The sequence below is a fragment of the Fomitopsis serialis genome (assembly GCF_022376445.1).
Source record: "Fomitopsis serialis strain Sig1Antser10 chromosome Unknown B0H18scaffold_26, whole genome shotgun sequence".
In the NCBI taxonomy this organism is placed as follows: Eukaryota; Fungi; Basidiomycota; class Agaricomycetes; order Polyporales; family Fomitopsidaceae; genus Fomitopsis; species Fomitopsis serialis.
In genome coordinates, this window is record NW_025954986.1 from 406,678 (window position 1) to 430,316 (window position 23,639).

At 58.5% G+C, this 23,639-nt stretch overlaps 11 protein-coding genes across 11 annotated transcripts; 3 read left to right on the plus strand and 8 right to left on the minus strand.

Moving 5' to 3' along the window:
* Nucleotides 1-99: 99 nt before the first annotated feature.
* B0H18DRAFT_1002441 (uncharacterized protein) lies at nt 100-1,200 on the minus strand. Its single transcript, XM_048028372.1, has 2 exons — nt 566-1,200; nt 100-545 (listed from the first exon to the last, which is right to left on the minus strand). The coding sequence occupies exons 1-2, from the start codon at nt 1,063-1,065 to the stop codon at nt 260-262; spliced, it is 786 nt and encodes a 261-aa protein (XP_047894479.1). The 5' UTR covers nt 1,066-1,200; the 3' UTR covers nt 100-259.
* A 94-nt stretch (nt 1,201-1,294) lies between these two features.
* B0H18DRAFT_274624 (putative cyclase) lies at nt 1,295-2,395 on the minus strand. Its single transcript, XM_048037374.1, has 3 exons — nt 1,652-2,395; nt 1,433-1,583; nt 1,295-1,364 (listed from the first exon to the last, which is right to left on the minus strand). The coding sequence occupies exon 1, from the start codon at nt 2,351-2,353 to the stop codon at nt 1,661-1,663; it is 693 nt and encodes a 230-aa protein (XP_047894480.1). The 5' UTR covers nt 2,354-2,395; the 3' UTR covers nt 1,295-1,364; nt 1,433-1,583; nt 1,652-1,660.
* A 213-nt stretch (nt 2,396-2,608) lies between these two features.
* Nucleotides 2,609-3,909, plus strand: B0H18DRAFT_875207 (uncharacterized protein; the record flags this gene model as incomplete). The annotated part of the gene is made up of 4 exons (XM_048040408.1): nt 2,609-2,919; nt 2,973-3,094; nt 3,150-3,721; nt 3,772-3,909. 4 exons carry the CDS (start codon nt 2,609-2,611, stop codon nt 3,907-3,909), a joined length of 1,143 nt encoding a protein of 380 aa, XP_047894481.1.
* An 849-nt stretch (nt 3,910-4,758) lies between these two features.
* On the plus strand, nt 4,759-7,780 carry B0H18DRAFT_875191 (amp dependent CoA ligase; the record flags this gene model as incomplete). Its single annotated transcript, XM_048040407.1, has 16 exons — nt 4,759-4,923; nt 5,367-5,425; nt 5,533-5,582; nt 5,645-5,663; nt 5,718-5,747; nt 5,804-6,119; nt 6,172-6,292; nt 6,355-6,369; nt 6,422-6,468; nt 6,522-6,601; nt 6,652-6,685; nt 6,747-6,876; nt 6,928-7,129; nt 7,177-7,298; nt 7,364-7,551; nt 7,619-7,780. The coding sequence occupies 16 exons, from the start codon at nt 4,759-4,761 to the stop codon at nt 7,778-7,780; spliced, it is 1,740 nt and encodes a 579-aa protein (XP_047894482.1).
* A 322-nt stretch (nt 7,781-8,102) lies between these two features.
* Nucleotides 8,103-8,591, minus strand: B0H18DRAFT_1118356 (uncharacterized protein; the record flags this gene model as incomplete). The annotated part of the gene is made up of 1 exon (XM_048033776.1): nt 8,103-8,591. One exon carries the CDS (start codon nt 8,589-8,591, stop codon nt 8,103-8,105), a length of 489 nt encoding a protein of 162 aa, XP_047894483.1.
* A 233-nt stretch (nt 8,592-8,824) lies between these two features.
* Nucleotides 8,825-10,134, minus strand: B0H18DRAFT_274679 (uncharacterized protein). Its single transcript, XM_048037376.1, has 2 exons — nt 9,472-10,134; nt 8,825-9,413 (listed from the first exon to the last, which is right to left on the minus strand). Exons 1-2 carry the CDS (start codon nt 9,866-9,868, stop codon nt 9,055-9,057), a joined length of 756 nt encoding a protein of 251 aa, XP_047894484.1. The 5' UTR covers nt 9,869-10,134; the 3' UTR covers nt 8,825-9,054.
* Nucleotides 9,913-10,907, minus strand: B0H18DRAFT_274670 (uncharacterized protein). The gene has a single exon (XM_048037375.1). It carries the CDS (start codon nt 10,871-10,873, stop codon nt 10,016-10,018), a length of 858 nt encoding a protein of 285 aa, XP_047894485.1. The 5' UTR covers nt 10,874-10,907; the 3' UTR covers nt 9,913-10,015.
* Nucleotides 10,908-12,126: 1,219 nt separating this feature from the next.
* B0H18DRAFT_954271 (uncharacterized protein) lies at nt 12,127-12,739 on the plus strand (the record flags this gene model as incomplete). The annotated part of the gene is made up of 3 exons (XM_048042251.1): nt 12,127-12,133; nt 12,189-12,256; nt 12,323-12,739. The coding sequence occupies 3 exons, from the start codon at nt 12,127-12,129 to the stop codon at nt 12,737-12,739; spliced, it is 492 nt and encodes a 163-aa protein (XP_047894486.1).
* Nucleotides 12,740-13,096: 357 nt separating this feature from the next.
* On the minus strand, nt 13,097-13,944 carry B0H18DRAFT_274691 (uncharacterized protein). The gene is made up of 2 exons (XM_048037377.1): nt 13,369-13,944; nt 13,097-13,205 (listed from the first exon to the last, which is right to left on the minus strand). The coding sequence occupies exons 1-2, from the start codon at nt 13,851-13,853 to the stop codon at nt 13,166-13,168; spliced, it is 525 nt and encodes a 174-aa protein (XP_047894487.1). The 5' UTR covers nt 13,854-13,944; the 3' UTR covers nt 13,097-13,165.
* A 1,328-nt stretch (nt 13,945-15,272) lies between these two features.
* B0H18DRAFT_1210549 (uncharacterized protein) lies at nt 15,273-18,099 on the minus strand (the record flags this gene model as incomplete). The annotated part of the gene is made up of 3 exons (XM_048036378.1): nt 16,861-18,099; nt 15,834-16,467; nt 15,273-15,453 (listed from the first exon to the last, which is right to left on the minus strand). Exons 1-3 carry the CDS (start codon nt 17,957-17,959, stop codon nt 15,273-15,275), a joined length of 1,914 nt encoding a protein of 637 aa, XP_047894488.1. The 5' UTR covers nt 17,960-18,099.
* A 138-nt stretch (nt 18,100-18,237) lies between these two features.
* On the minus strand, nt 18,238-23,180 carry B0H18DRAFT_1118359 (uncharacterized protein; the record flags this gene model as incomplete). The annotated part of the gene is made up of 3 exons (XM_048033777.1): nt 18,238-21,418; nt 22,104-22,752; nt 22,811-23,180. The coding sequence occupies 3 exons, from the start codon at nt 23,178-23,180 to the stop codon at nt 18,238-18,240; spliced, it is 4,200 nt and encodes a 1,399-aa protein (XP_047894489.1).
* Nucleotides 23,181-23,639: the final 459 nt, after the last annotated feature.

The window sequence follows — 23,639 nt, forward strand, 5'->3', positions numbered from 1 at the left end:
TACATTTAGCCACCCACGTAGGACTTACCATCACGTGCATTCGATACTGTATACTTATGTACTGCTAGTGCTACACGCACTTTGCACGTACTGGTTGACTTAATGTATGCCGCAGCTGCTTTATTACTTGCTGGACACAACTACTATGTAAGTAGTAGACAGGAATGTGCACAGATAAGTAGCAGAATGTGAACAATAATTTGCTCGACACAGGCGTCCTGCTGTACACTGTCCGTACCATCCGATGCAATACCCCAGACTAATCTCCCCAAGCGACGGCGCGAATGGGACTGCCATCGCAACCTGCAAGGTTCATAGGCAGTAAGGAGACGCGAATATGACTCCAGCCACTCTCAACTACTTCGCCCAAACCACGAAGGTTCTCCACAATCACTCCCCCGGCTCGCAACACGACCCTGTGCACCATTCCCGTGTCTCCTCCATCGGTCCGCCATTCATCGGGGCTGATAGTATCCGCGCCGATGACCCGCACTCCCTTCTCGAGAATCCGTTCCGCAGCCTCCAACTCCAGATACGGATGGTCGCTGTAATCCAACTTCCCAACCGGGACGCCCAGCCCGTGCACAGTAGCACCGCCGTACCCTCGCGCATCCCGCTCTCGTATTTCCGCATGTCATCCCAGGTGATGGCTTCGTGCGGAGCCTTGTGGCGGACGTCGACGACGATGGCGGGCGCCGCGGCGAGCAGCGACAGGTCGAGTTGGTCGACGGAGCATGCGTCCTCGTAGAAGTGGTACGGCGCGTCTATGTGCGTCCCGGTGTGCGTCCCGATCGTGAGCGTGTGCACGTTCGCGAACGCGCCCTCGGCGAGCTTGAACGTGTGCTCGGCGGTGTACTTCGGGTGTCCCGGGCAGGTAGGCACCCCGTTGGGCACTAGCGGATGGGTGAGGTCGATGACTCGCGGTTTGAGCGCGGTGTCGAGTGCCGCAGGGTCTCCCATGTGAACGCGAGGGGCTTGGATGTGTTCGGGGGCACACAGCGTACATATATAGCCCGGGTCGGTGCCGAGGAGGCTGCAGGTGAATGTTCGGTGGTTCAAAGACATCACGGGAGGACAATACGGACGTCGGTCCGGGAGATAGAATCAACCGTCCACTGACAGACGGCGGCCTATTTTACGGCGTCTTCAGCGACACTTCAGTGTAGCTTGAGTGTAGCCTGGTGATACCTGGAGTAACATACAGCCTGGCCGCGCCAAAGAGTGCACCAGGGATGGGATGATGGATTGATAGAGCAAGCACCCGCAAGGTGAACGGGTCGAGGTTTCAAGTCTCATGTTCCGAGCGGCGAGGAGACGGGTAGCCGATGTTATCAGCGCCGTAGTCAGATACCAAGAACGTCCACCTGTGTCAAACACTATCACGTTGGCCGCTAATCTCAGGCGAAAACGAGCTGCACAGTTTCGTACGCACCAGACGAGTGTTGTGACTCTTTCGAACATCCCGGATACCAGACAGCGTTTGGGAAGTGAGGCAAGTCACACTCCGACAACCGCATTACGAAACACGAGAGTCGCCTCCTGTATGACATGTCATGAGGTCAAAACGCCTGAACTCGGAGGTCCTGATGACAGTATATTACCCCATGAGCATAAATCCCATGAAGTGAACGATCTCGGAACAGGAACTCACATGAATGGATCACCGAGTCCCGGACGTCCGTCTCCAAGCGAAAGCACGCACGGGCGAGCCATCGCATCCGCCGATCTTAAGCGGGACCATGTTGACGATCCAGTCACCGTCCTGTATCGCCCCGAGATTGCTAAGATTCTCCGCGATGATACCTCCAGCACCGAGGATGACCTGATGCACGGCAAAGTCGGCCTCTGCGTGCGGATCGAGGTGCGTCGCGTCGGGACTGAGGGTGCCGATACCTATGGTCCTGACGCCAGTCGCGATGACGCGCTCGGCCGCCTCGCGATCCAGGTATGGATGTTCGAAGTATTCGTCAGTCCCCCAGTACCTTGACCAGTCTGTCCGTACCAACATGATGAAACTGACATCCTCCGAGACGCATCTGCGCAGTCTCTCTTCATATGGTTGCAAGTCGCTCCAGACAATCGGCTCCTTGGCGGCTTTGTTCGATACGTCCACCACAACGGCACGACCGACGAAACGAGAAAGTGGAACATCATCAAGGCGCTTCCCGCCTGGCACGAAATGATAAGGTGCGTCGACGTGGGTGCCAGTGTGCGAGCTCATCGAGATGGACGCAATGTTGGCTCCGTCGTGCTCGATGGTCAGATTCGGACAGCAGCTGAATATGGGGTCGCCAGGATACGCTTGCGTGTTTAAATCCAGGGTCTGCGATAGGTCTATGAATTCAGCTGCCATGACCTCGACTGCACTGGAGATGAGGTGAGGAGGCAAGTTTAAGTATCAGCACGCTGCCTAGAGTCAGAACTTCAATGAGCAGTAGGTTGACACGATCACGTGATCCCAAGACCAACGGACCGCGACGCGACCTCACTCCTGAGTCCTCCTCCTCCCAATCCTCCTGCCTGGACGTTATAGCGCTCCTCCGGACTGCAGCTATCACACGCGTCACAAAAATTCAGCTCGTATACCGACCGTAGCCCTGATTAAGAGATGGACGAATGCTACACAGACGACACGAAAGCCACGCAAACAGCTGCACAATCTACGCACCGACTTCTCTACCGAGGCGCGCTCTCGCTTCCCGACTCGCACATGGTTCTCGACGGGCTGAGCTTTACAGCCCCTCTTCGTGCATCTGCGCTGGACGCGTCGAAGCTCAACGACGCCAACTTCGACTTGTTCAACCACCCCCTCGCGCTCGCGCTCGAGAGTATGCGTGGCAGACCCAGTCTGCATCTTGTGGGCGCTGTCGAGATGCGCAAGCTGTGGGTGGACGAGAAGAGCTCTGGGGTGGTACAACTGTGAGTACTTGCTGTGCTCTTTTGTCGTCATATGTGTATATCCCGCCACGCAGAGACATCCACCCGAAGGCGACATTAAGCCGATTATACTTCGAGAACATATTTTGCCTGGAGCCTTTCACGTCTCCTACCGGACGAAGTGACTACGGAGTACGTGTCAGCCTCAGCGACAGCGGTAAGCACTCGTCCAGCCCCTCTATTTTCCAACTGGTACCCACACACATGCAAAGGCGACTCCAGTGCAGAAGACATCCTTGTCTACGCCCAACTTGAATCCACCTCGTCCGACGTCTTCGACAGCCCCCTCACCCCTCCCTCCACCTCCACCTCCCCCTCACAGCCCATCCGCCTCCTCGTCGCGTGCATCCTCCCCGGCCCGCCGCCCATGCCCATCCCCTCGCGCCCGCGTCCAGACGACCCCACACCCCGGATGCCATCTCTCCCCACACCCACGACGGCCGCGAAGCGCAAGCGGGACGCGTCCCCCCTCTCGCGCGACAAGAAGTCCCGATCCGCGGCAGGGAAGGACAAAGACGGCCCGGACGCGGAGGCACTGCGCAGGGCGCGCGAGACGATGACGCGCCTTCCCAAAGCCATGTCCGCCCCCGCTGTGCCGAAGGCGGGCAGGCAGGCAGAGTTCAAGGTGCCGAGTGTCCCGCCGCGGGCCAGCGCGAAGGTGCGCCAGGCGAGCGTGGACGGGGACGCGTGCGAGAGCCCTGTGGACGCGTTCAACGCTGCGCATGTCGCAGGTGGGGAGTTTGCGACGTTCTCGGCGGACCAGAAGGAGAAGACGAACAAGACGGTGTGTTGATGTTCTCGGTTTGTCAGATGAATCGCTGATCCTTCTCGCAGGTCGTGAAGCAGGCGGTCGTACGCTGTCTCTCGGATCATGCTGTCACGAAGCAGCACCCAGAGTTCCACGACGTGTTCCAGTACATCTATAGAGGGACGTGCTTCGCGTTGGTGCGTGCATGGTTTATCTTCGCCTGATCGCTGAGCTCACTGTGCATCCAGCGGTCACAAATGCGCAGTACACCGGTCGATCTCTGGAGTGTGTACAAGCTCGTGGATTCACATGCAAAGATGTACGTCCCTGCTGGGGAACGTGGGGTTTCATAACAGGCTGCAGGTCATCCGTTTTTGCTGGTCATACAAGTCACCGAAGGTATCATTCACTGTGTACACGTACGGACATTCGAGGCAAGTTGCAATGTATCCTATACTCAAACGCATGCGCATGTACATACGCTCGCAATATGCTTATCCCACTCCATCCGTGCTGCCACGTAGACTCTGGGGACTATGAGATTCAGACAGCCACAACTTCTACATAGCTTCGTGCTATGTCCTGGTTGACACGGGAGAGTGAGCGAAAGGCACGTCTGTTAGGGAGGAACCAAGGCATGTAAGTCCGCCGCGCTCACTGGAGCGCCGCTTCCCTTTCAAGTTCGCGCCCGTGCTGCATTCCAATATCCAACCCGATTGACGGGGATGGTCCGCGGGTGTCACCTCAGCGGGCGGTATGCGTGCGGTGTCGGCATGAGTTGGGACAGAAGGTGAAGATCTCGTACGACCTACTGCTGTGTTCGGTGACGAGCTAGTAATATACAGGGTACCTGTACTAGCCGAGACAACGTTCTGTGCTGCATAGTCATGGTTCATCGCACGACCGCGCTACCGCTGACCAGTCGCCCAGATCAGCGCTAGCTGCGACGCAGCCGATCAACGTCAATTGCCGCTTTACTCGCAACAGCGCGCGCATATATATAGGCCCTCGTCAGCATGTAGTACTGACCCCGAAACGCTGCACGCCCTCACCGACATTCCGTACGCAATAGTATGCGCGTAGTCCAAGGTCCCGGAGGCCCTCTCCCAGCGATCCCAGATGACTTGACGATTCCACAGTTCATGCTCGATGTCGAGCACCCAAACAGACCAAGGCTGGACAAGAATCGACCATGGATGATTGAGGAAGCCACAGGGAGGGAGGTGAGAGAAGAAGAGGTGAGTGGAACGCGGTCACGGTACTACGATCCTCTTGACCGACCCAGAATACGTGCACGTGAGAGGGCAGGACCATCGTCTGTTCCTCCTCCTCTTCGAAGGGTCGAACATGGTTCAGCACCAAATGTCGTACACTTCGCTCTAAAATTCGGCGTCGTGATATGCGTTCTGCGAAAGAGGTCGATATTTTCCGTGTACTAGCCAAAGTGTGCTACATATCGTCGTGGTGGAGACTGTCGCTAGTGCTAGTGCTATGCGCTAGTACATGCAAGTTGAATGTTGAACGTTGAGGCGTTGAGGACCGGAACCTCACTGGCAGGCTCACAACGCACGAGAGCTTGACACAATGAGATTGGTAGCTCTGCGGTGACTGCACCTCAGGCACTAGCATATTCCATGTATAACGGGAATGGAGGTCAGTAACTCACAAGGGTGGTTTGCAGCTTCGCTCGCGCACAGACGGTCTTGCAAACACACTCAAGGCTCGTTGGAACATAGGCGGGTACCGATGTTCTCACTCTACTAGTAATGGTCACTGACGAATGCTCGATTCTATATACAGGAGATGAGGATGTTGGTGAGTCATCAGCATTTCTTCAGGGCGTTGAGCTCTGGACAACGTCTCTTGCCAGTTTGCGTGTACAGTCCGAACCATGTTGGTATGTTGATTCCCATTTAAGTGATGTTCGTTGCATCTCACCCAATAAATCTTAATTCTAAGACTACCCTGTGATGGTCTGGTAAGCTGTCTTTCGACGCCATGCGCCAGATCCTTGTCAACATATATTTCGCAGGGCCGTTCACCGACTGGGTGCTGTCATCAGGTGCGTACTAGCCTATGTCAGTCATGAATACCCACTGAGCCTCAATTTCCTTCTAGCACGGCCAACCCTTCGTACAATCATAACGAGCTCGTCCACCAATTAAAGACCACCAATGCCAAGCTTATCTTTGTGCATCCCACCTGTCTCGCGATCGCAGAAGCTGCCGCACGCACGGTCGGGATCTCGCTGGACCGCATCGTCCTAATTGACGAACCACCGAACGGGAAGTCCTCTTACACGACGGTCCAGGGACTCGTCACGAAGGGCTTGAACATACCGAGAAGCTATACAGAGAGGAAACTCAAACCAGGCGAAGGAAAGACGAAGATCGCGTTTCTGAACTTCTCCAGCGGCACCACCGGGCTTCCCAAGGTTCGGTACATCTAGTGATGGGCTGTGGGTGACGACTGAAGGTTTCTCGCAGGCTGTGATGGTTCCGCATCACGCGCAGATCGCCAACATCATTCAGTGTGTTGTTTATGCCGAAGGCGATCCTAAGCCATGGGAAGACAAGCCCTTCAGACCCGGTCGTATAATTTACGCAGGTTTGCTTCTTTTATTCCCAAATTATCTATGATCGCTCAGAGTGTCGATTGGTGCTTTGCAGCATTGCCATTCTACCGTAAGCTTCCGTGCACTGAAAACGGCCCTTGAGACATCCTGACAGATGGCAGACGTATATGGCCTTGCGTTTATCATGCACTTTGGGTTCTTCCTCGGGGTACATCATCAATTCTCTTCGTTGGCTTGCTGGATCATTGACCGCCGCCGCAGATGCCGCTTGTTGTTTCCCAGAGATTCGTTTTCACCGACATGCTCAAGAGTATCGAGCGTTACCGTATCACAACCCTCCCGTACGCGTCATCTTCTAATCCCGCGGACCAGAACTTGACTCGTTGATCAGCTGCGTGCCTCCTATGGCCGTACTGTTAGTCAAGGTTTGTCGGTGTCCCTCGACGCTCACCACACCCCATTGCTGACACACAAGTCTTATGTTAGCACCCAGACGTGAAGAAATACGACCTCAGCACCATCCAGTTTGTCATGATTGGGGCCGCCCCCGTTTCGCCCGAACTTCAAACAGCTGTGGCCAACGTCTTTCCCCAAGCCAGGGTCGGTCAGGCCTTCGGTGAGCTCCTCTCCTCTGCGTCAGGGCTTGCCTCGATTGACCCTCGTGCAGGTATGACAGAGAGCTTCGCAGTCGTTACGCTCCCGCGACATGACCAGAGGGTCGGCACGCTGGGGAGTGCAGGGGTGCTCATTCCCGGCGTCGCCGCGCGCGTCGTCCGCCCGGACGGCACGGACTGTGCGCCGGACGAGCCCGGGCAGTTCCTCGTGAAGGTGCCCTCTCTGGCGCTGGGATACTTGAACAATGAGCAGGCGTGCGTCTCGTCTGTGCTTTGCGACTCGGAACTGACGAGGAGTGTAGGAATAAGGAGACGTTCGTGGACGGGTGGCTGAACACGGGCGACGAGGTGATCGTCAACGACCAGGCCGAGCTGTTCGTCATCGACCGCATCAAGGAGCTCCTGAAAGTGCGGGGCTTCCAGGGTTCGTCGCCGGCTGTGCTCGTCCGCTTTGTCGTTGCTCACTTGTGGATACCGTATATCTGCCAGTTGCTCCCGCGGAACTCGAGGGCTTCATCCTCGACCATCCGGACGTCTCGGACGTCTGCGTGGTCAGTCTGCTCGACGACTTCAACGGCGACCTCCCCCTCGCGTTCGTCGTGCCCACCGCGAGCGCTAAGGAGCGCATGAGCAAGGACCCCGCCGAAGGTGAAAAGACCAAAGCGGCGATCGTCAAGGTATACCGGTTTCCCTTGATCGTCTTCAGAGGAACCAGATCGCTGATGATTCGTGCGGCCCTTGCAGTGCGTCGCAGATGGCAAGATCTCCTACAAGCAGCTCACTGGCGGCGTCAAGTTCATCGACGCGATCCCGAGGAACCCTAGCGGGAAGCTGCTCAGGCGGTTCCTACGCGACAAGGCGAGGAGTGCACACCTGAAGATCAAATGCGTTAAGGCGAAGCTTTGATGTGGGGCGCTTTCCGTCTGTAACGGAGCCTGTCGCGATACTCGTCGGTGCGCAGGCTGTAGACATCTTTCCAGTATCTATTTGGTAGAGACCACAATGCCAGCTGGTAAAATTCGGGCTTCCTTGGTTAGTGTGCATCAGCTCGTGTTCCAACTCGAGAAGGCAGCACTAGAAACTCGTTTACCCAAGGATATTACGGAACCACGACATTGCGTGTATGCTGCTCTGATTGGCTGGATGCGGCTCGCCACACGATCTCGAAGGGCTTTTGTTCTGTTTTTGCCTCTTCGAAAGGCGAGAGAGGACGACGGTGTCGCAGAATTCAAACCTCCACGCCGACCGTCACGACATGAGGGCCTCCAAATCCGAACGCGCGTGGTCCGCCCATGTCATACTGCGACCCCGAGCACCGAAACCGCAAGGGAAAGTAGCCACGGTCACGCCCACCGAAGGCGTGCTCTTGCAAGCCGAGGATCATCTTGGGGTATATGTAGTCGAACGATCCATGACCACTGAATCTGTCTCTTCTGCGGGCGAACATCGAACATGAGGCAGGCGAAAGCAGATCGCCTACCACGTCCAAAATGTTGAGGTCCTTCGCGCTGACGCTGGTGGTGGTGTTGGTGGTGGTGGTGGTGGTGACCAACGTCGTGGTGGCGAGGGTGACAATTGTCAGCGTGGTGGCGCCAATGACTCGGACGATCATGTCCGTGGGGGCGGCAATGCTCGCACCCGCCGTCCGGGGTGAAGTAGAGGAGCTACGGGTCCGAGGAGAGTTCTCGCGGGACAGACCGTGGTGGTGTAACTCCATGAAAGTCTCCAGAGAGAACGTAGCGTATACAGGGGTCGGTAGATCACCGATTGGTCTGGAAACTAGACTGGTACGAGAGCTTTCAGTCTCTCTGCCAGTGAACAGTCCAAAACTTCGAATGCCACGCACCGTTAGGCTTTGCATCGCCTCTGGACAGCGAGAGCGACGGTGGTCTTAAGTAACATGGGCGGAGGACTTGTTATCACACTCGCGCGCAGAGCAAAGCAGGGTAACGGGCATTATATAACATCATGACACTGACAAGGTATGATGTAAACGTCAAGCTGGTCTGCAATGAGACGAGGAGACGCACCAATACCACAAACTACCACTGCACTGGCATAAAAGAGTACCGTACGTACATACAACGTAGTACTGCGTACATTGCATGGGTTCCTATAGGACAAGTCGTCATAAAGGAGTGGAATCGGCATTCGGCTGGTCAATCTCGCTGAGTCCTGACTCATTGTTCAGGAATGCGATAATGAGAAGACGAAGAAGTGTCACGTAAAGACATGGCAAAAGTGAAAGTGGAAAGGCATATTGCCGGGGAAAGGAGGTAGAGACGTTGACATCGTTTCCCAGTCGGGGACATACTGATGCTGTCGAGCATGCTAGACCATTGAGCGCAGCGCGAGGGCGAACATGGCCTACGCAAGCTCGTCAAACTCGCGGCCGCGGTAAAGTCCGGTACGTGAACGAATCTCCCTCCACGGCCATGCCCGGGTTGATGAATCCAGCTGCCTCTCCCGCTGCACCCCCGACCAGGAGCTACAACGGGTGAGACGCTCCACCAGGATACACCGAGCGCGGAGCCACGTCCTACTACACGATCAGTCCCACGTGTAGATGCGTAAGGTCATTGTGGGGTTTAACTTACGGGTAGCATGTCGTTGTGGCTCCGTCGACATGGTCGAATCCCGATGGTCAGTCGTTCGTATACGAAATGGCTTGATGACGGCGCGAGAATGGACCCCAATCAATGCCTCCATCAGTGGGCAGTCTAGGCAAAGCGGTCGAAGCGGCGTGTAGGAGAACGCGAAAGAGGTCCGGAATACAACCGCGTAGGGCGCGAGCCACGGGCGAGGGCGCGACGTGCGTTCGGTTGAGTGGTGACAAGGGGGTAGGAAAGGATGAGGTAATTGGACATGCGCCAAAACGAAGCAACACGGGCCGCGAATTCGTCCAACGTGTGATGGCGGTTTGAAATGGTCCCATGAGCACAGATGTGCACTCGTACCGTGTTGGTATTCTTTCAGAATAATGCCGTAAGACATGCTGATGGTCTGCAAGGCAAAACCAGTGTGGGGCGCGCCGCGCTCTAGAGTAGCGATGCGCTCGACCCAGGTAACTCCACCGCGGCGATACGTTGTCTGGTGCTGGCCTGATGGACTTTGGCGAGCAAGCAATGACGGGTGCGGGGCTCAGCGGATGTTGGGGCTAGGCTCCTCAGTGGTGGGCACCTGATGAGACACTGGCAGAGGCGGTGAGGCTGGTGGGCTCGCCGTCATCAAAAGAATGTCATGAACATGCATTCCATATGCAGGAGGGGGATGCGGGCTATGAGACCGGTGATGGTCATCGGCTTGGACCGATGAACGGTCCAAGCCGATTCCGCCTCCGTCCTCTATGTCAATAACGGTGCCCGATCGCAGCGCTCGCGTCAGGTCAAGTGCAACTGCTGCACCGTTGGGACCGCGAAGCAGCTGCGCTCGGCCCAACCGCAGCGGTGCTTCATCTATCCACAAGCCCTCCCCATGTGCGAACAGGCTGTAAGGTTCAGCCACCATACGTCGCGCGAATTGTGCTTCAGCCGCGTCGGGAAGCCCAGAATCGCTCTCGTAGGGCGGTGGGGGTGTTGTGGATCGACGCTGTACATCGACGGGCGACTCGTCGGTCAGGAAGGCGGGTGGGCACCTTTGAGAGATCGCTATCTTGACAATGCGATCTCCAATCGGGTCGACAGTACTGTCGTCAACGCTTTCGTCACTAGTACGAGCGATGGCCTGGTCGACGACGTTGACATGTCTGTTACGCACCCGGCACTCCACTGACTGGGCTGAGGACACCATAGCTAGCAATGCCCCCAGTTCTTCATCGTCGCCTACAACTACCTGGCGGCCATCGTGACCAAGATACTGGAGGGCCGCGCCATTCGTTGGGGTGTCGTAGACTGACCATAACCATTTGTCAACGTCTATCCAAGAAATAGATGAAGTCAATGTCAATGTGCGAACAGGCTTGCTGCCGCAAAAGAAACGAAAAGTAAATAAAGTCTCCATGTCAGAGCCAGGATTATTAGGTGAGGAAAGCCTCAAGGGAAGGGGGAGGGAGTGAAAGAAAGTCTTAAGTACGTAGTGCTGACAGTGATTAGTCGGAGTCCTAATGTCTTATCTTCCACGGTCACTGGACCGTGGACGCAACTGCGCACGCGCAACTTATCGTAGCGGCGCGAGCGCCGATCCCCGACTCCTGCATGGAACACAGCTACTCAGCCTGTCACAGCAGCACCAGAGTATATTATGTATGTATTGTAATATTGTACCATCAGAGTGGTATGGAGACTCAATTGGAAGCCCTCACGCCCGCGGCGGCTTCGCCGCCCGGGTGTCTCGGGCTTCCATGACTCCTAGTATGTATCACAGTACTTGTTTGTTTGTTTGTTTATTCCCTTTAATGTCACTGAGGGCGAAGCCCTATGTAGACATTACATACACTACTCTCGGCGTGTCTCGTCTGGTCCGTGGTCGCTGCGCATCACCGTCCGCCGAAGCATCAGGTAGGTATAGTAGAATGTAATGTAGGGTAGCAAGGTGTGAATGTGTCGAACGGAATGAATTCTGGGTGTGCGGGATCTCAGTTCGCTGTGCGTCGGCCTCTGTTCATCGTATCACAGTACTTACATAAGTCTGTAAGTGCAGGCTATCAAAAATGAGAGAAACTCTCCTGCATTTGGGAGGAGTCGTTTGATGGTCAGAGATCCAGGCGTCCAGACACAGCCAGATGCACGGAAGGATCCAACTGCCTCGAGCTGCCTCGTAGGACACTCGAGCATTGCTGCAATACCGTTTATGGGAGCTGCAAGTCACGTGTTTCCCACGGAGGGAGCGGCATCGCCGGCATCGTCTCAAGTTAGGGTGGACAAAGCCCTCCTCTCTCCCTCCGGTCGGAGTCGGGGATACTGAGGCAGCTCACCGGTAGCGTCGAATTCATCGACGCAATCTCGAGGAACCTTAGCGGCAAGGATTTAACGCTGTTTTTCTGTGACAAGGCGGGAAGAAGGCTAAAGGCAGCGAAGCCTCGGCGTGGAAGCGGCTTCTGTCACGACGGTTACTCGTGCTGTTTATCTGAGTAAGTTACATCGATATGCATCTTGTTGTCGACTCGGATGTCTATGAAACGGAGATAATCTTCTCAGCCAGTGTACACTGAGTCCCTTCGGAGTGAGTATGGGTCACAGCGTGGCCGTGGGATGTTCCAAGAAGACGACAGTCGATATTCACCGAGGATGGGTTACGGAGCCATGACATAAATCATGGAAGGTTCGTGTATGCTACTCTCTGCTTTGTGTGGCTAACTACAAATACCGAAATATAGTAGATGACTCAAGGGCCTCTCTGGCTTTCCCTAGAGGAGCTCGAAAGGGGGAAAAAGTCGCTTTCACAGTATATACTCAGACCTCCACGCGCGTCACTTTTAGGGTGTTCAAACAATCCTGAAACCACTGGCAGGCAGTCCGCTCATGCCCATGGGGCCCATACCGCGACCTTGCCGAACCCGCCACGACTGCGCCCAGCGAATCCGAACGCATCCTGCTGCAAGTCGGGGAACATCACGGTCTCAGGACGCATGTGCTCAAATGGGCCCTGCCCTCCGAAACCGCCTCGCCCGCGCTGGGCGAACATACCGCCGCACCCGCGCCCGCCACGCATGTCAAACGCGAAAGCGGATCCGCTACCACGTCCGACTCGGAGATGGTGAGCTCCTCCGCGCTGGTGATGATGGAGGTGACCGACGTTGTAGTGGCGAGGACGGTGAAGACAGTGAATATCGCCGTGATGGCGCTGATCATGTTCGTGGGGACGGCGGTCGCACCCGCCATTCGGAGTTGGCTACGAGACTGGGGAGTAGAGAAGCTACGGGGCTGAGGTGAGCTCTTGCGAGACAGACCGTAGTGCCGCATCTCCACGAATATCTCAGGAGGAGCACTGTGCGCGCGGATCATTTCATGACTCATCGGAGCTAGTGGAAGACTGTGACTCATCAGGAAAACCCTCTTTTGGCAATAACAGCGAATGTAGCATTATTACCGCGAAAGACGAGTAATTGTAGCCATTCGTATGTTCGCTGTAGTAGCAGTATATTCGCTATGGTCGAGAACTCAAATTTGAATAACACGATATTGCGAAGAATGCAGTCGTGTTCGGGGCAGGTTCCACACTATTATGTGGATCATTCCATTTATTCTTTGTGTTCGCAGCACATTCGGCACACAGACGCATAGGTATGAGAAACCATGACATGCATTATAATGTACTGTCGGCAATCCAAGACAATACAGCCGGCACAACTACTTATAGTATATACTTGTCCACTACTCGGAGCACAACGTACCTTGCGACATGCTTTCCCAACTTCAAGTTCAACTCGTACCCGTACTACCTGCCTTAGTACAGACCCACCAGAGCAGGTAAGCGTTTGCGGATCCATGGGTAAGCGAGAGCGTGGGCAGGAGGAAGCAGGACCAATGGGCAAACGAGTAGGCATGCGCGCGGGCGGGTGGGAGCGTGGGCAAGAGAAAGCGCGGAGAGAAGGCATGGGGAAGAGAAAGTGTAGGCAAGTGAGCCGGTGAAGCATGGGCGAGCGCGAGCTGGTGGGTGGGTAAGTATGTGGGCGAGCAGATCGGCGCGAGAGAGAGAGAGTGCAGGCGGGAAGTGAGCGGGCGAAAGAGGGCACGGGCAAGATGGGGCGCAGGCAAGACACAGCGCGGGCGGTAGGGATTGCAGGCGAGAGGCAGTGCGAGCAAGCAGGCCAAGAGTGGGCAGGCAGCGAGTGGGCAGGCAGCGAGTGGGCAAGCGGGCGAGAAGCCGTCGGCGGGCACGCACATGAGAATGTCATGTCGGCAGATGAGCGAGTTGGCACGAGGATGAGTGTACGGGTGGGCAAGAGCGGGCGGGAGAGTGAGGTAGTGAGAAATCGAGTTTGGGCAGACAAGAGCGGACCAGCGAGTGGGCAAAAGGGAGCGTGGATGAGAGGGTGCATGGGCGAGAGGGCCTCAGGGCGCGCTGGCAGGTGAGCAGGCAGGTGAGCGGGCGGGCAGACGAGCGGCGGGCGAGCAGACGAGCGGCGGGCGAGCAGACGAGCGGCGAGTGGGCAGACGAGCGGGCAGATGAGCGGCGAGCGGGCAGACCGCGCAGACAAGAGCCGGTAGACAAGAGCCGGTAGACAAGAGCCGGTAGACAGGTGAGTTGGGCAGGCTCGCAGGCGGGTGAGCTAGCGAGTGAGCTGGCAGGAGAGTGAGTGCACCGGTGAGTTAGACGGTGAAGACGACGGCGAACGGGCAAGAGCAGGTGGGCGAGCAAGCTAGGGAGACCGCGAACCGGGCGGATGAGGACGGGCAAGCGAGCAGGCAGGCATTTGAGCCGGTGAGAGGATTAGAACAAGAAGAGACGAGCGAGCAAGAGCAGGAGGGGGGCGAACCAGCAGGAAGGCAGGGACGGGCAAGCTAGCGAGAGGTGAGAGTGGGAAGGCGAATAAGCCGGCAAAACGGTGAGTAGGCAAACGGGCGAGCGAGCGGGCGGATGAGCGTACGAGCGAGTGGGCGAGCGAGTAGGCATTTGGCAGACGGCAGACGGCAGACAGGCGGGCTAATAGCAAGACGGTGAGGGTGGGCGGAAGACGTGCACGCGTGCGCAAGTGAGCAGGCGTCACTCACCTACAAGTACTGTTCCTGCCATGGTCCGCTTCCCCCGACTCCATGTCTTCCTCGCTCCCCCGTCGCATCTTCTGTTGGCTTTGATCGATGTTACATAGCACCACGCAGTGTTGAAACGTTGAAACTAAGTCGAGCGATTGAACGTTGACCGGAACGTTGACGTGGAGGCTGCGAGTCGTGAGAAGTGCTAAGCGCCTCGGCCACGACACGTCACGCGCGCTTGCCGGACTTCCTCTCGAGTCCCTCCTCCCTCAGGCCTAGTGATGGACACGGGTAGCACCGCGGGTGCGCAGGGTGCATACCGCACCCGCGACCCGCGAACCCGTACCCGTGTACGGTGCTACCCGCACCCGACCCGGGTCCACCGCCGGTGTTGACGGTGAACCGCGGGTTGGCTCACCGTGGGTACACCGTGGGCAGGTTCCGCCCACCTGCACCCCGTTCGTGCGGCGACAGCACCAGCTGTCATGTCTCTGTGCAGGACAGTCGTCCTGCACGCTCGCGGTCGCCTGCACCGTGGTGCCCCGTGCCCATCCGCTTACTCTCTCGCCCTCTCGCCTGCCCACTCGCGCACCCACCCGTCTGCGTGCTCACCTGCTTGTCTGCTAGCGGTGTGCCAGCCCGTCTGTCTGCTGTCCCGGCGCCCGCTCGTCCTCCTGCCCACTCGCTCGTGCGTGCGTTCGTCGTCCGCGTCTGCGTGCCGGGCATTTGCCCAGCACACTCACGGTTGGTGTGCGTGTCGCGCTTCATGTCGCCACGCCGACGGTGCCTTGCGCCTGCCCATTCTCCCTCTTCTTCGCTCGCCCCGCGGTCCAGTCGTTGGGCATGCTTGCGTGCTGGGCATTTGCCCAGCACGCAAGCACTCGGCGTGTACGGTCGTCCGCCTGCTCGTCCGCCCGATGCCTGCTCGTCCGCCCGATGCCTGCCCTGCTGTGGCGTCCCTTAGTCCTCGTGCCCGGTATGCGCTGTATCCAGTCTCTATTCAGAGGAACTGTCTACACTTGCATACATGGGGCGATGAGGATGGTAAAGGACTGAGGTCTCGTAGGTGCACAGGCGCGCCATACGAGCCCTCAGGCAAACAATGACAAACATACAAGACGAGAAATACCGTAACGGGAATATCCGTTACACCCTCCCCCACTGGACACGACCACGGGTCCCAGCGATAACCAGAGAAACAGATAGAAAAAAGGAAAAAGAAAGGAAACACACGCAACAACCCAACGGTGGTAGCGAGTGGCAAAACAAAGATGATGTTGAATTGATGGAGTTATGCAACCAGGAACGTAGACTACTACTCGGACTTGGAGTAGTAGTCTGCGTCTTCCGAGTTACCCTCATCTTCGGCAGATAGTGCAGAAGAACTCTGGATATCCTCCATCTCAGACTGCTCGTAGTAGTCAGAGACTACTACCGAGTTTGTCTCTTCAGACCCTGAACTTCGTGAGTACCACAAGCTATGGTGCTCGGACTCGGAGAAGTACTCCGACTCAATCTGGTCAGGGTACTCCTCACGAGTGGTGGTATGAGGCTCCTCATCAGAGGAGTTATACCAGTCAGAGTCATCCCGAGGTTGACTGCGAGGTGGTACAACAAGCCATCCCAGCTTGTTGTAGGCCCAATATCGCACCATCTCCATAGGTAATGGTGCAATGAGCAGAGGATCAAACTCGAGAGGAACCACTTCCAATTCCCTCTGGAAGTGGTCCCATGCTCGACGAGCAGCACGAGAATATGTCCCCGGTCGCGGGGACATCTCCTCGATGGCCTGTCCACAGCTGAGTGCAGATCTCTTGCAGTGAGCCCAAATGGCCCACTCACCATCACTCGCCGCGGATTCGGCCTCGTCGAAATCGTGGTCGAGCTGGTCCGCGAGGAGGCTGAAACACAACTTGCGCAACACCTCATCCGTGGGCCATTGACTCACGTCGACGATTACTGGACAATCCGGTGTGCATGCTCGGTTCAAGACTGGTACTTCGCGGCACGAAGTACCGGCTTCCCGAGTGGCGTTGTGGCCACGATGGTCACTACTAGTACCCTCCACGTCGAGTCGATCACTCGACACTCGCGGTACTAGTACGGGTAGTACCTGTCTCGATGTTTGACATGAGGCCTCTTCGCGCAACATACTGGTGGCAGTGTGAGATAGGCGGCGGCCACTCAAGGCCCCGCTCCCTTCCCCTCTCAGGAGAGTACCCCCCCTCGTGGAGGAGGTAGCTCCTCCCTGTGCTCGCGCCAGCTCGGTCTCAGTACCATTAGTAGCAGTCGAACGTCGCCGTTCGCCTGAGTCCAATGATTCCAACCCTCGCGCTGGCTGTGCCTTCTTACGGGCGCGCGACGACGCCCTGGTCATCGCGTCATTCGATGCGGGCGCATCACCTGGTAAACTGGATGTGCCTGCCACACCATACGGCATGAGTATTTGCACCCGCGAGGACGAGGGTTCGTCCTCGCCAAGTGTCTCCACTACTGGAGTTATTGACGTCGACTTGTCAGTCGACGTCAATCCAGTCGACTGACCCGGGTCCGAGGAAGGAGACGGCACATTCGTCTTGGATGTGCTCGGCGGTGGGTCCCGGTCTTGTTCGTTGGATGTGCCAAGTACCTCGCGGTACTTGGTGTAGTGTTCGTCGCCGTAAGCCGCGACCAGTCCACGTTGGTCTTCGAGGTGCTGCCAGTGGGCGCGACGTGCAGGTGGCATGTAGCGTCCCGACGGTCGCCATCCGGGCTCGGGTGCAGCCTGTCGCACATCTACCTTTGTAGATGTTTCGGTCGACTGCTCGCGATCCACGGGATCTGGCCTGCCCATTTTTTCGTTAAGGCTCGTTTCAGTGTCGCCCAGCGGTGGCACTGTAATGGGAGAAGGTGGGTGGGCGAGTACCTCGCAGTACTCGCCCTGGTCAGTCAGACGATCGTGTCCGCCTGCAGCATCCTCTGCATCGAAGGTAGTGCTCGATGGCGGTGCCGCACCAGACGTGGATAGGTGGGACGCGTCAGTAATGCGTGTATGCACTCCGGACGCGCCGCCGTGCGTGGCCACAGATACGACTAGTATGTCGTTCTGTGGTGTGAATGGACCACTGTCCATTGCGACGACCTTCAGGGTGGTCGCAATCGGCGCGAGCAGTGGTACGGAAGCGGGTGACGGCGGTCGCGATGCGAGTACTGAAGTGTACTCGCTCTTCGGGTCACTGGCGAGCTCAGAAATGCTGGCGTCGAGCGTAAGGCTCGACGTCATTGGTGGTATCGGGATGGAAGATGGTGACGGCGAGGTGAGTACCGTGAGGTACTCGTTGTTGAGCTCACCGCCGAGCTCCTCCGCGTATGCATCGCACGGTATGCCCGACGTCCGCATAGGAGCTACCAGGACGTTGGGTGCGTCGATCGAGCTCGCCGGCTCGCCGGTCATACCGCCATGCCTGACCATGCCGGGTACGACCTGTAGGTCGTCCCCTGGGCTGACTGTACCACTGTCGTATGCGGTGACTGTCACGACAACCGCCTCGGTTGTCGTGGTCGTCACGGGCGGTGATAATGGGATAGGAGATGGTGGTAGGGGCAGGGGGGGTACGTCTCTCGCAGACGTACCTGTCGTCGAGCTATCCCACTCGACTCGCACACCTTCTGTGCTTGCCCTGCACCCTTCCCCCTCTCCTCCTTCTGCCTGACCCTCCTCATCTACCTCTCGCGCTTCCTCGCCCTCACTCATATCGCCCTCGTCCCGCCCTGACCGTCATTCGGTCCTACGCGCGTCCCCCAGGGTTCGCGTGCGATCTCCGACTCGTGGTGCCCGTCGTAGTCGCCATGGGTGTCGGAAACCATGGAGAAGTCGATGGAACGTTGGGTGGGGTTCCCTAGGAGCGAGCCCTCGGCGAGAACTGTAAAGTTCTCGCCGGGTTGACGGTCGGGACACCGGTCTGGCGTATCGGGTTTCGTAAGCGCCGGCCGCTGCACTACCGGCAGTGCGGCAGTCGGGTCGCGAGCTCGAGCTCGCGCGTTCTTCAGGAGTACGCGATCGTCGGGCTGCGCGCTCGTCGGGGCGCCGGGGTCGCGGAGAGAGTGGTTGCTGGAGAAGTCGAGGTCGAGATCGGGGCTTGCCAGCTCAACCGCACAGGGTTCGGCTGTCTTTAAGCCCGAGACGGAGACTTGCACGCCCTGGAGGATGTGCAGGTTCTCCTGGGAGGCGTCCGCGCGGAATTGATGACCATCGGAGGTGATAACGAGTCCGTCCGGAGGGCCTGCCAGTTGAACCGCAGGCGGTTCATCTGTGCAGGTGCGAACTACTTGTGCTCGCCAAGGGACGGTCCGAGCCTCTCGCAGCGAGGCCATACGCGGCGGTCGGCCTTCCAAAGATCTTGTGGAGTCGAGCGCGTCGCCAAATGGGTCGCCGGGGTCGTCCCATGGCTTGGCCAACTGAACCACAGAGGATTCAGCTGCGTCGGAGCAGCCAGAGACCTGCACTTCCTCACGGAAGTGCGATCCATCTTGGGACGCCGATGTTAGCGCGATGCTACTGTCCGACAAGGAGTCAGTGAACACCGCGTCACAGCCAGTCGAGGTTAAATGGAACACCTCGGACCTGCATCGCTGCTGGTCCGTTGTACCGCCTTGCGAGATGGAAGGTACGACCTCGCGGTCGTCCACTAGTACAGGTGCACCACTTTGCAGTGCGGACGGTACAACCATTGGGTCGTCTCGTAATTCGAACGTGCCATCTTCATGGTCACTCGTGATCATGGGAGCAGCGATGAAGAGACGGTGGCCCGACGAGTCGCGGGCGATGCTCTCGGCGGGCTCCCTGTTCGTCGTCACACTCACTGGTGTGGACGCCCTGGCAGGCGCGGACCTGGCATGTGTCAAAGTGAGTACGTTCCTCCGGGACGTATCCTCACTTTTCGACCCTTCGTGCCGGTCAATAGCGTGCACATCGAGTAGTAGATTCGGTGTGTGCGCTATGAAGCGGTCGTTGTTACCGGAACAGAGCACGTCGAACGCGAAGTGCTGCGTCTCCATCGCGCAGCCTTGCGAACTGGAGGGTACGACCTCGCGGTCGTCCCCTAACGCAAGTGTGCGGCCTTGCGGATCGGAAGACACGACCAACAGGTCGTCCTGCAGCGCGGATCTGCCGTCCTCATGGCCAGCCGCGCGCTCGGTGACCTTCACGTTCTTCGCTGCACTTGCTGGTGCGGGCACGGCCAAGAGGATAGGTATCGAGGTGGATACGTCCGCCTGGGGCGTATCCGCTACTCGATAGCCAGTCATGGACTGGTGGGGCACGTCGGACGTGCAGTACTGCGCGTCCGTCGTATCGCCTTGCAGGGTGAAAGGTCCGGGTACGACCTCAGGGTCATAACGCAGCACCCGTGGGACATCCGGTACGACTTCGCAGTCGTACCTGAGGGCAGTAGTGCCATAGTCGTGGCCAGTAGTGCGCACGACGAGCCTTGAGTTCGTCGGTACGCCTACTGGCGCAGGTACAGAGGGTATGGAGGGTACGACCTGGAGGTCGTCCCGCAGCACAGACGTGCTGCCACACGGAACATCAGGTACGACTTCGCAGTCGTACCTGGGGACGTGGTTGCCCTCTTCGTGGCTAGCAGGATGCACGACGAGCTTCTCGTTTGTCGCTACGCCTGCTAGCGCGGGCACGGGAAGCGGGGGCTGCGATGCAGGAACGTACAGTGAGTACGTACCTGTGGTAGTCGAGCCTTCGGGCTCGTGCTTCCTGCTCGCCCCGCACCCTTCCTCCCTCTGTCCCTTTGTTCCTTCCTTCTCCTCGCTATCGCTCCCCGTCTCCCTGTCCTCTTTCTGCTCTCCTCGCTCCGCGTCCTTCGTGGTCCGCTCGGTCCTGCTACTCGGCGCGGGACTTGAACGCGCATCGTTCAAGTCCTGGATCACGCGGCTGCGTTGCGTGTCGCCAGAGCCGCGGTAGGGGTCGAGGCGCGAGACGAGAGGGGAGAGTCGAGGATCCGGGGAGGAAGGAGGTGGTGATCTGGTACCGTGAAGTACCAGGTCGTCGGTCGCCACTGACTGGACTGGCGGCAAGTCAGACAGCCATTCGCGAACGCGAGTTCGCACTCGCGTTGGGGCCCCGCGCGCGTCTGGTTCGCCAGACGGGCGCTCGAGGTGGCTGCCCAGAGAGTGGGAGTGGTCGAGGACGTGGAGTCGGTGGTGGCGGTCGAGCGCAGTGCGGTGGGCGCTAGCACTCAGGCCGCTCGCCACGGACCCGTGACGCTCGACGCCCGTAGGGTCGAGCGCGTCGCGCGTCGCGTCGAGCAAGCTGCTCGACAAGGCTCGCACGTCATTCGACAACGAATATATGCTTTTTGTGTCGCGGCTCATCTCTGAGCACGCGACGGGCGTATCTACACGCGTGGGCTCGTTCCCACTGCACACAGTACTACTGTAGTACTGTGTGCCTATGCCCTCCCGTGTGCTAATGCGAGTCAGCTCCTGGCGCTGCTCGTTCACTCCGGGCACGAGCTCGACTACGGCTACGTCGTCGAGCTCGGCGCGCTCACCACTCCTCCGAGTGGTGCCGAACTTCATCGGTTGGCTGGTAGCAGGCGGAGAATCAGTCTCCGGGCGGCTCTGAGCGAGCTCGACGTTGGGCTCGAGCTGCTCAGCGCGCGGTGCCTGTTCGACCTCACGGTCGGACGGCGCCTGCTCTGTGAGTGCTCCGGCTGAGTCCTCGCGGTGAGAGGACTCAGTCCGGGTGGTCTTCGTGCGAGAAGACCGACTGCGGCTGCTGGCCTCGGACAGTGCGGCGTCGACCGTTGCCAGCAGGTCGGCCTCGAGTTGCTTGGATTCCTCGAGGGCTTTGTTGATCCGCTCTTGACTTGCGGCGAGCTTCGCTCGGACTTCCTCGCGCAACGCCTTCAGCTTGCTGCGGGTCCCACTGTGGGACCCGCGGCTGCTTCGCGAAGGTGCGGACGGGTTGGTGGTCGACTCGGACATCTTGTCGAGTTGTCGAGTTGGCCAGAATATGATCAGAATAGCATAGAGTTGTTGACGTCGAGTAGGTAGATATCGAAGTCGAGTTTCGAGGTTGTTGCCTAGAATAGATTCCCAGAGTAGAAGCTTGTCTGGAGCGCAAAAAAGTGTGGCGTCCCTTAGTCCTCGTGCCCGGTATGCGCTGTATCCAGTCTCTATTCAGAGGAACTGTCTACACTTGCATACATGGGGCGATGAGGATGGTAAAGGACTGAGGTCTCGTAGGTGCACAGGCGCGCCATACGAGCCCTCAGGCAAACAATGACAAACATACAAGACGAGAAATACCGTAACGGGAATATCCGTTACACCTGCTCGTCGGCCGTGCCTGCACGCAGGACGTTGGCCCTGCGGTCGTCCTGCGCGTCGTGGTGGTCTGTACCTTGTACCCTCCACCAGCTCGCCTGCCCGCTCGCCCACCCACCCGCTCGCACGTCCCGTTGTCCGCTTTCCTGACTCCTCGCCCGCTCGCGTGTGCCTTCGTCGGCCGTGCTTGTGTGCTGGGCATTCGCCCAGCGCGTTTGCGGTTGACGTGGATGCTGCGGCCTGCTCGCTAGCTCATCCGCTAGTCCGCTCACCTGTCCGTCTTCTCGACCACCCGCCCGTCTCCCCGTCTCCCTGCTTGCCCGCCCGTTTGCCCTTTCTCCCGTCCATCCAGTCGGCTGCCCGCCCGTCCGCTCGCCCGCCCGCTTTCCCATCCGCCTTCTGCCCGCTCGCCCGCTCCGTGCTGCACGTCGCCGCCGACTCGTCCTCGCTTGCCCTCACCCGCCGTGCTCCACTCGCCCTCGCCCGTCTTATTTCCACGCACGCGGTACGGTCCTCGGTCGAGCTTGCGTGCGAGGCATCCGCCGCGCGCATGCCCGTCTGTCGGCTGCTGGTTCGTCGGCTGCTGGTTCGTCGGCCGTGTCTGCGTGTTGGGCATTCGTCCAACACGCTCGCGGTTGGCGTGGGTTGCTGCCTGCCCGCCCGTCCGGTTGTCTGCCCGCCGCGCATTCGTCGGCCGTGCCTGCACACAGGGCGCTGGCCCTGCGTGCTCGCGGTCGTCGTGTGCGTCGCGCTGCACGCTGCCGTGTCCTGCGTCTGCGTTAGTGGGCTCGCTCGCGTGTGTCTGCACGCACCTCGTTGAGAGACCCGCGATCCGCTCGCCGTCCGCACCCTTCCCGTCCGCGCCCGTGATCCGCCCTCGTCGCTGAGCACGCGCCCGCCTTTTCCCCGTGCTCGCCGTCCCTGTATCCGCCGTGTTCGCGCATGGTCAGGCCCCAACTGCGGAGAGGTGAGTACTCACTCACCGGGTCCCTGGCCTTGGGGTGCTCGCCTCGCCTGCCCACCGCTGGCGTACCTGCGGTCCATCCGTCGGGCGCGTTTGCGCGCTGGACGCTCGTGGTGGTGCCCGCGCGTGCCCGAGTCCAAGCCGCGTCGTTGCTGAGGTTGAGGGAGGAGGTTGGGAGGAGGCGAGGCAACCTCGCGAGCGCCACGTTTGGGCGCTCGCGGAGTTGCCTCTTTTGGCAACACCGCCGCGGGTCACCACCGCGCCACACCGCCACACCGGACGGCGGGTATGCGGTAGTCGCGGTGTGGCGAGGATCGCACACCGTACCCGCACCCGGGGACACCTCGGGTACGTTACCGCGGGTGTACCCGGTACCCGCGTCCATCCTTACTCAGGCCTCAGTACCTGTTCGTCACATCTGCTTCGCCCTCGCTTGCCCGCCGCTGACCTCCAGTATACACAGGTGGACCCGTCCGCGAGAGACGGTGCATACATTGAACCACTGCACAGACCGAGATTGCACTGTACGCAACAGCAACGAGCCCCAGCGACGCACTAAGAGCGTCGCTGGAGGCTTGCGAAGAGTTAAGATGCAGGGAGGAATGCAGTTTCCGGCCAGCAGGGCCAGCGAGTCAGGTGAGTACCCCGCTTTTCACCTCGACTCCAGGAATGTCCACCAAGGACGAGTGGGTGGAGCCTAACAGCATGGAGACAACCCCGGCGCACGTTTGCTCAACAAGCACAAGTGCATACGAATACAACGCGCATTGGTACGACAAGGGCCAGCTTGCCGCACACTAATAATATGATGCAGTGCCCAAGCTCGGTACAACGCAGCTCATCG

Bases quoted from the DNA above. Each gene is read 5' to 3' on its own strand.
- B0H18DRAFT_274624 (XM_048037374.1), bottom strand. From the start codon at position 2,353: ATGGCAGCTGAATTCATAGACCTATCGCAGACCCTGGATTTAAACACG.
- B0H18DRAFT_274670 (XM_048037375.1), bottom strand. From the start codon at position 10,873: ATGGAGACTTTATTTACTTTTCGTTTCTTTTGCGGCAGCAAGCCTGTT.
- B0H18DRAFT_1002441 (XM_048028372.1), bottom strand. From the start codon at position 1,065: ATGTCTTTGAACCACCGAACATTCACCTGCAGCCTCCTCGGCACCGAC.
- B0H18DRAFT_274691 (XM_048037377.1), bottom strand. From the start codon at position 13,853: ATGCACCCTCTCATCCACGCTCCCTTTTGCCCACTCGCTGGTCCGCTC. The intron at 13,206-13,368 runs GCCCGCGCGCAT...GCATGTCGCAAG, and splicing joins TCTTGCCCACGCTCCCACCC to GTACGTTGTGCTCCGAGTAG.
- B0H18DRAFT_274679 (XM_048037376.1), bottom strand. From the start codon at position 9,868: ATGTCTTACGGCATTATTCTGAAAGAATACCAACACGGTACGAGTGCA. The intron at 9,414-9,471 runs GTAAGTTAAACC...ATCGTGTAGTAG, and splicing joins GCCACAACGACATGCTACCC to GACGTGGCTCCGCGCTCGGT.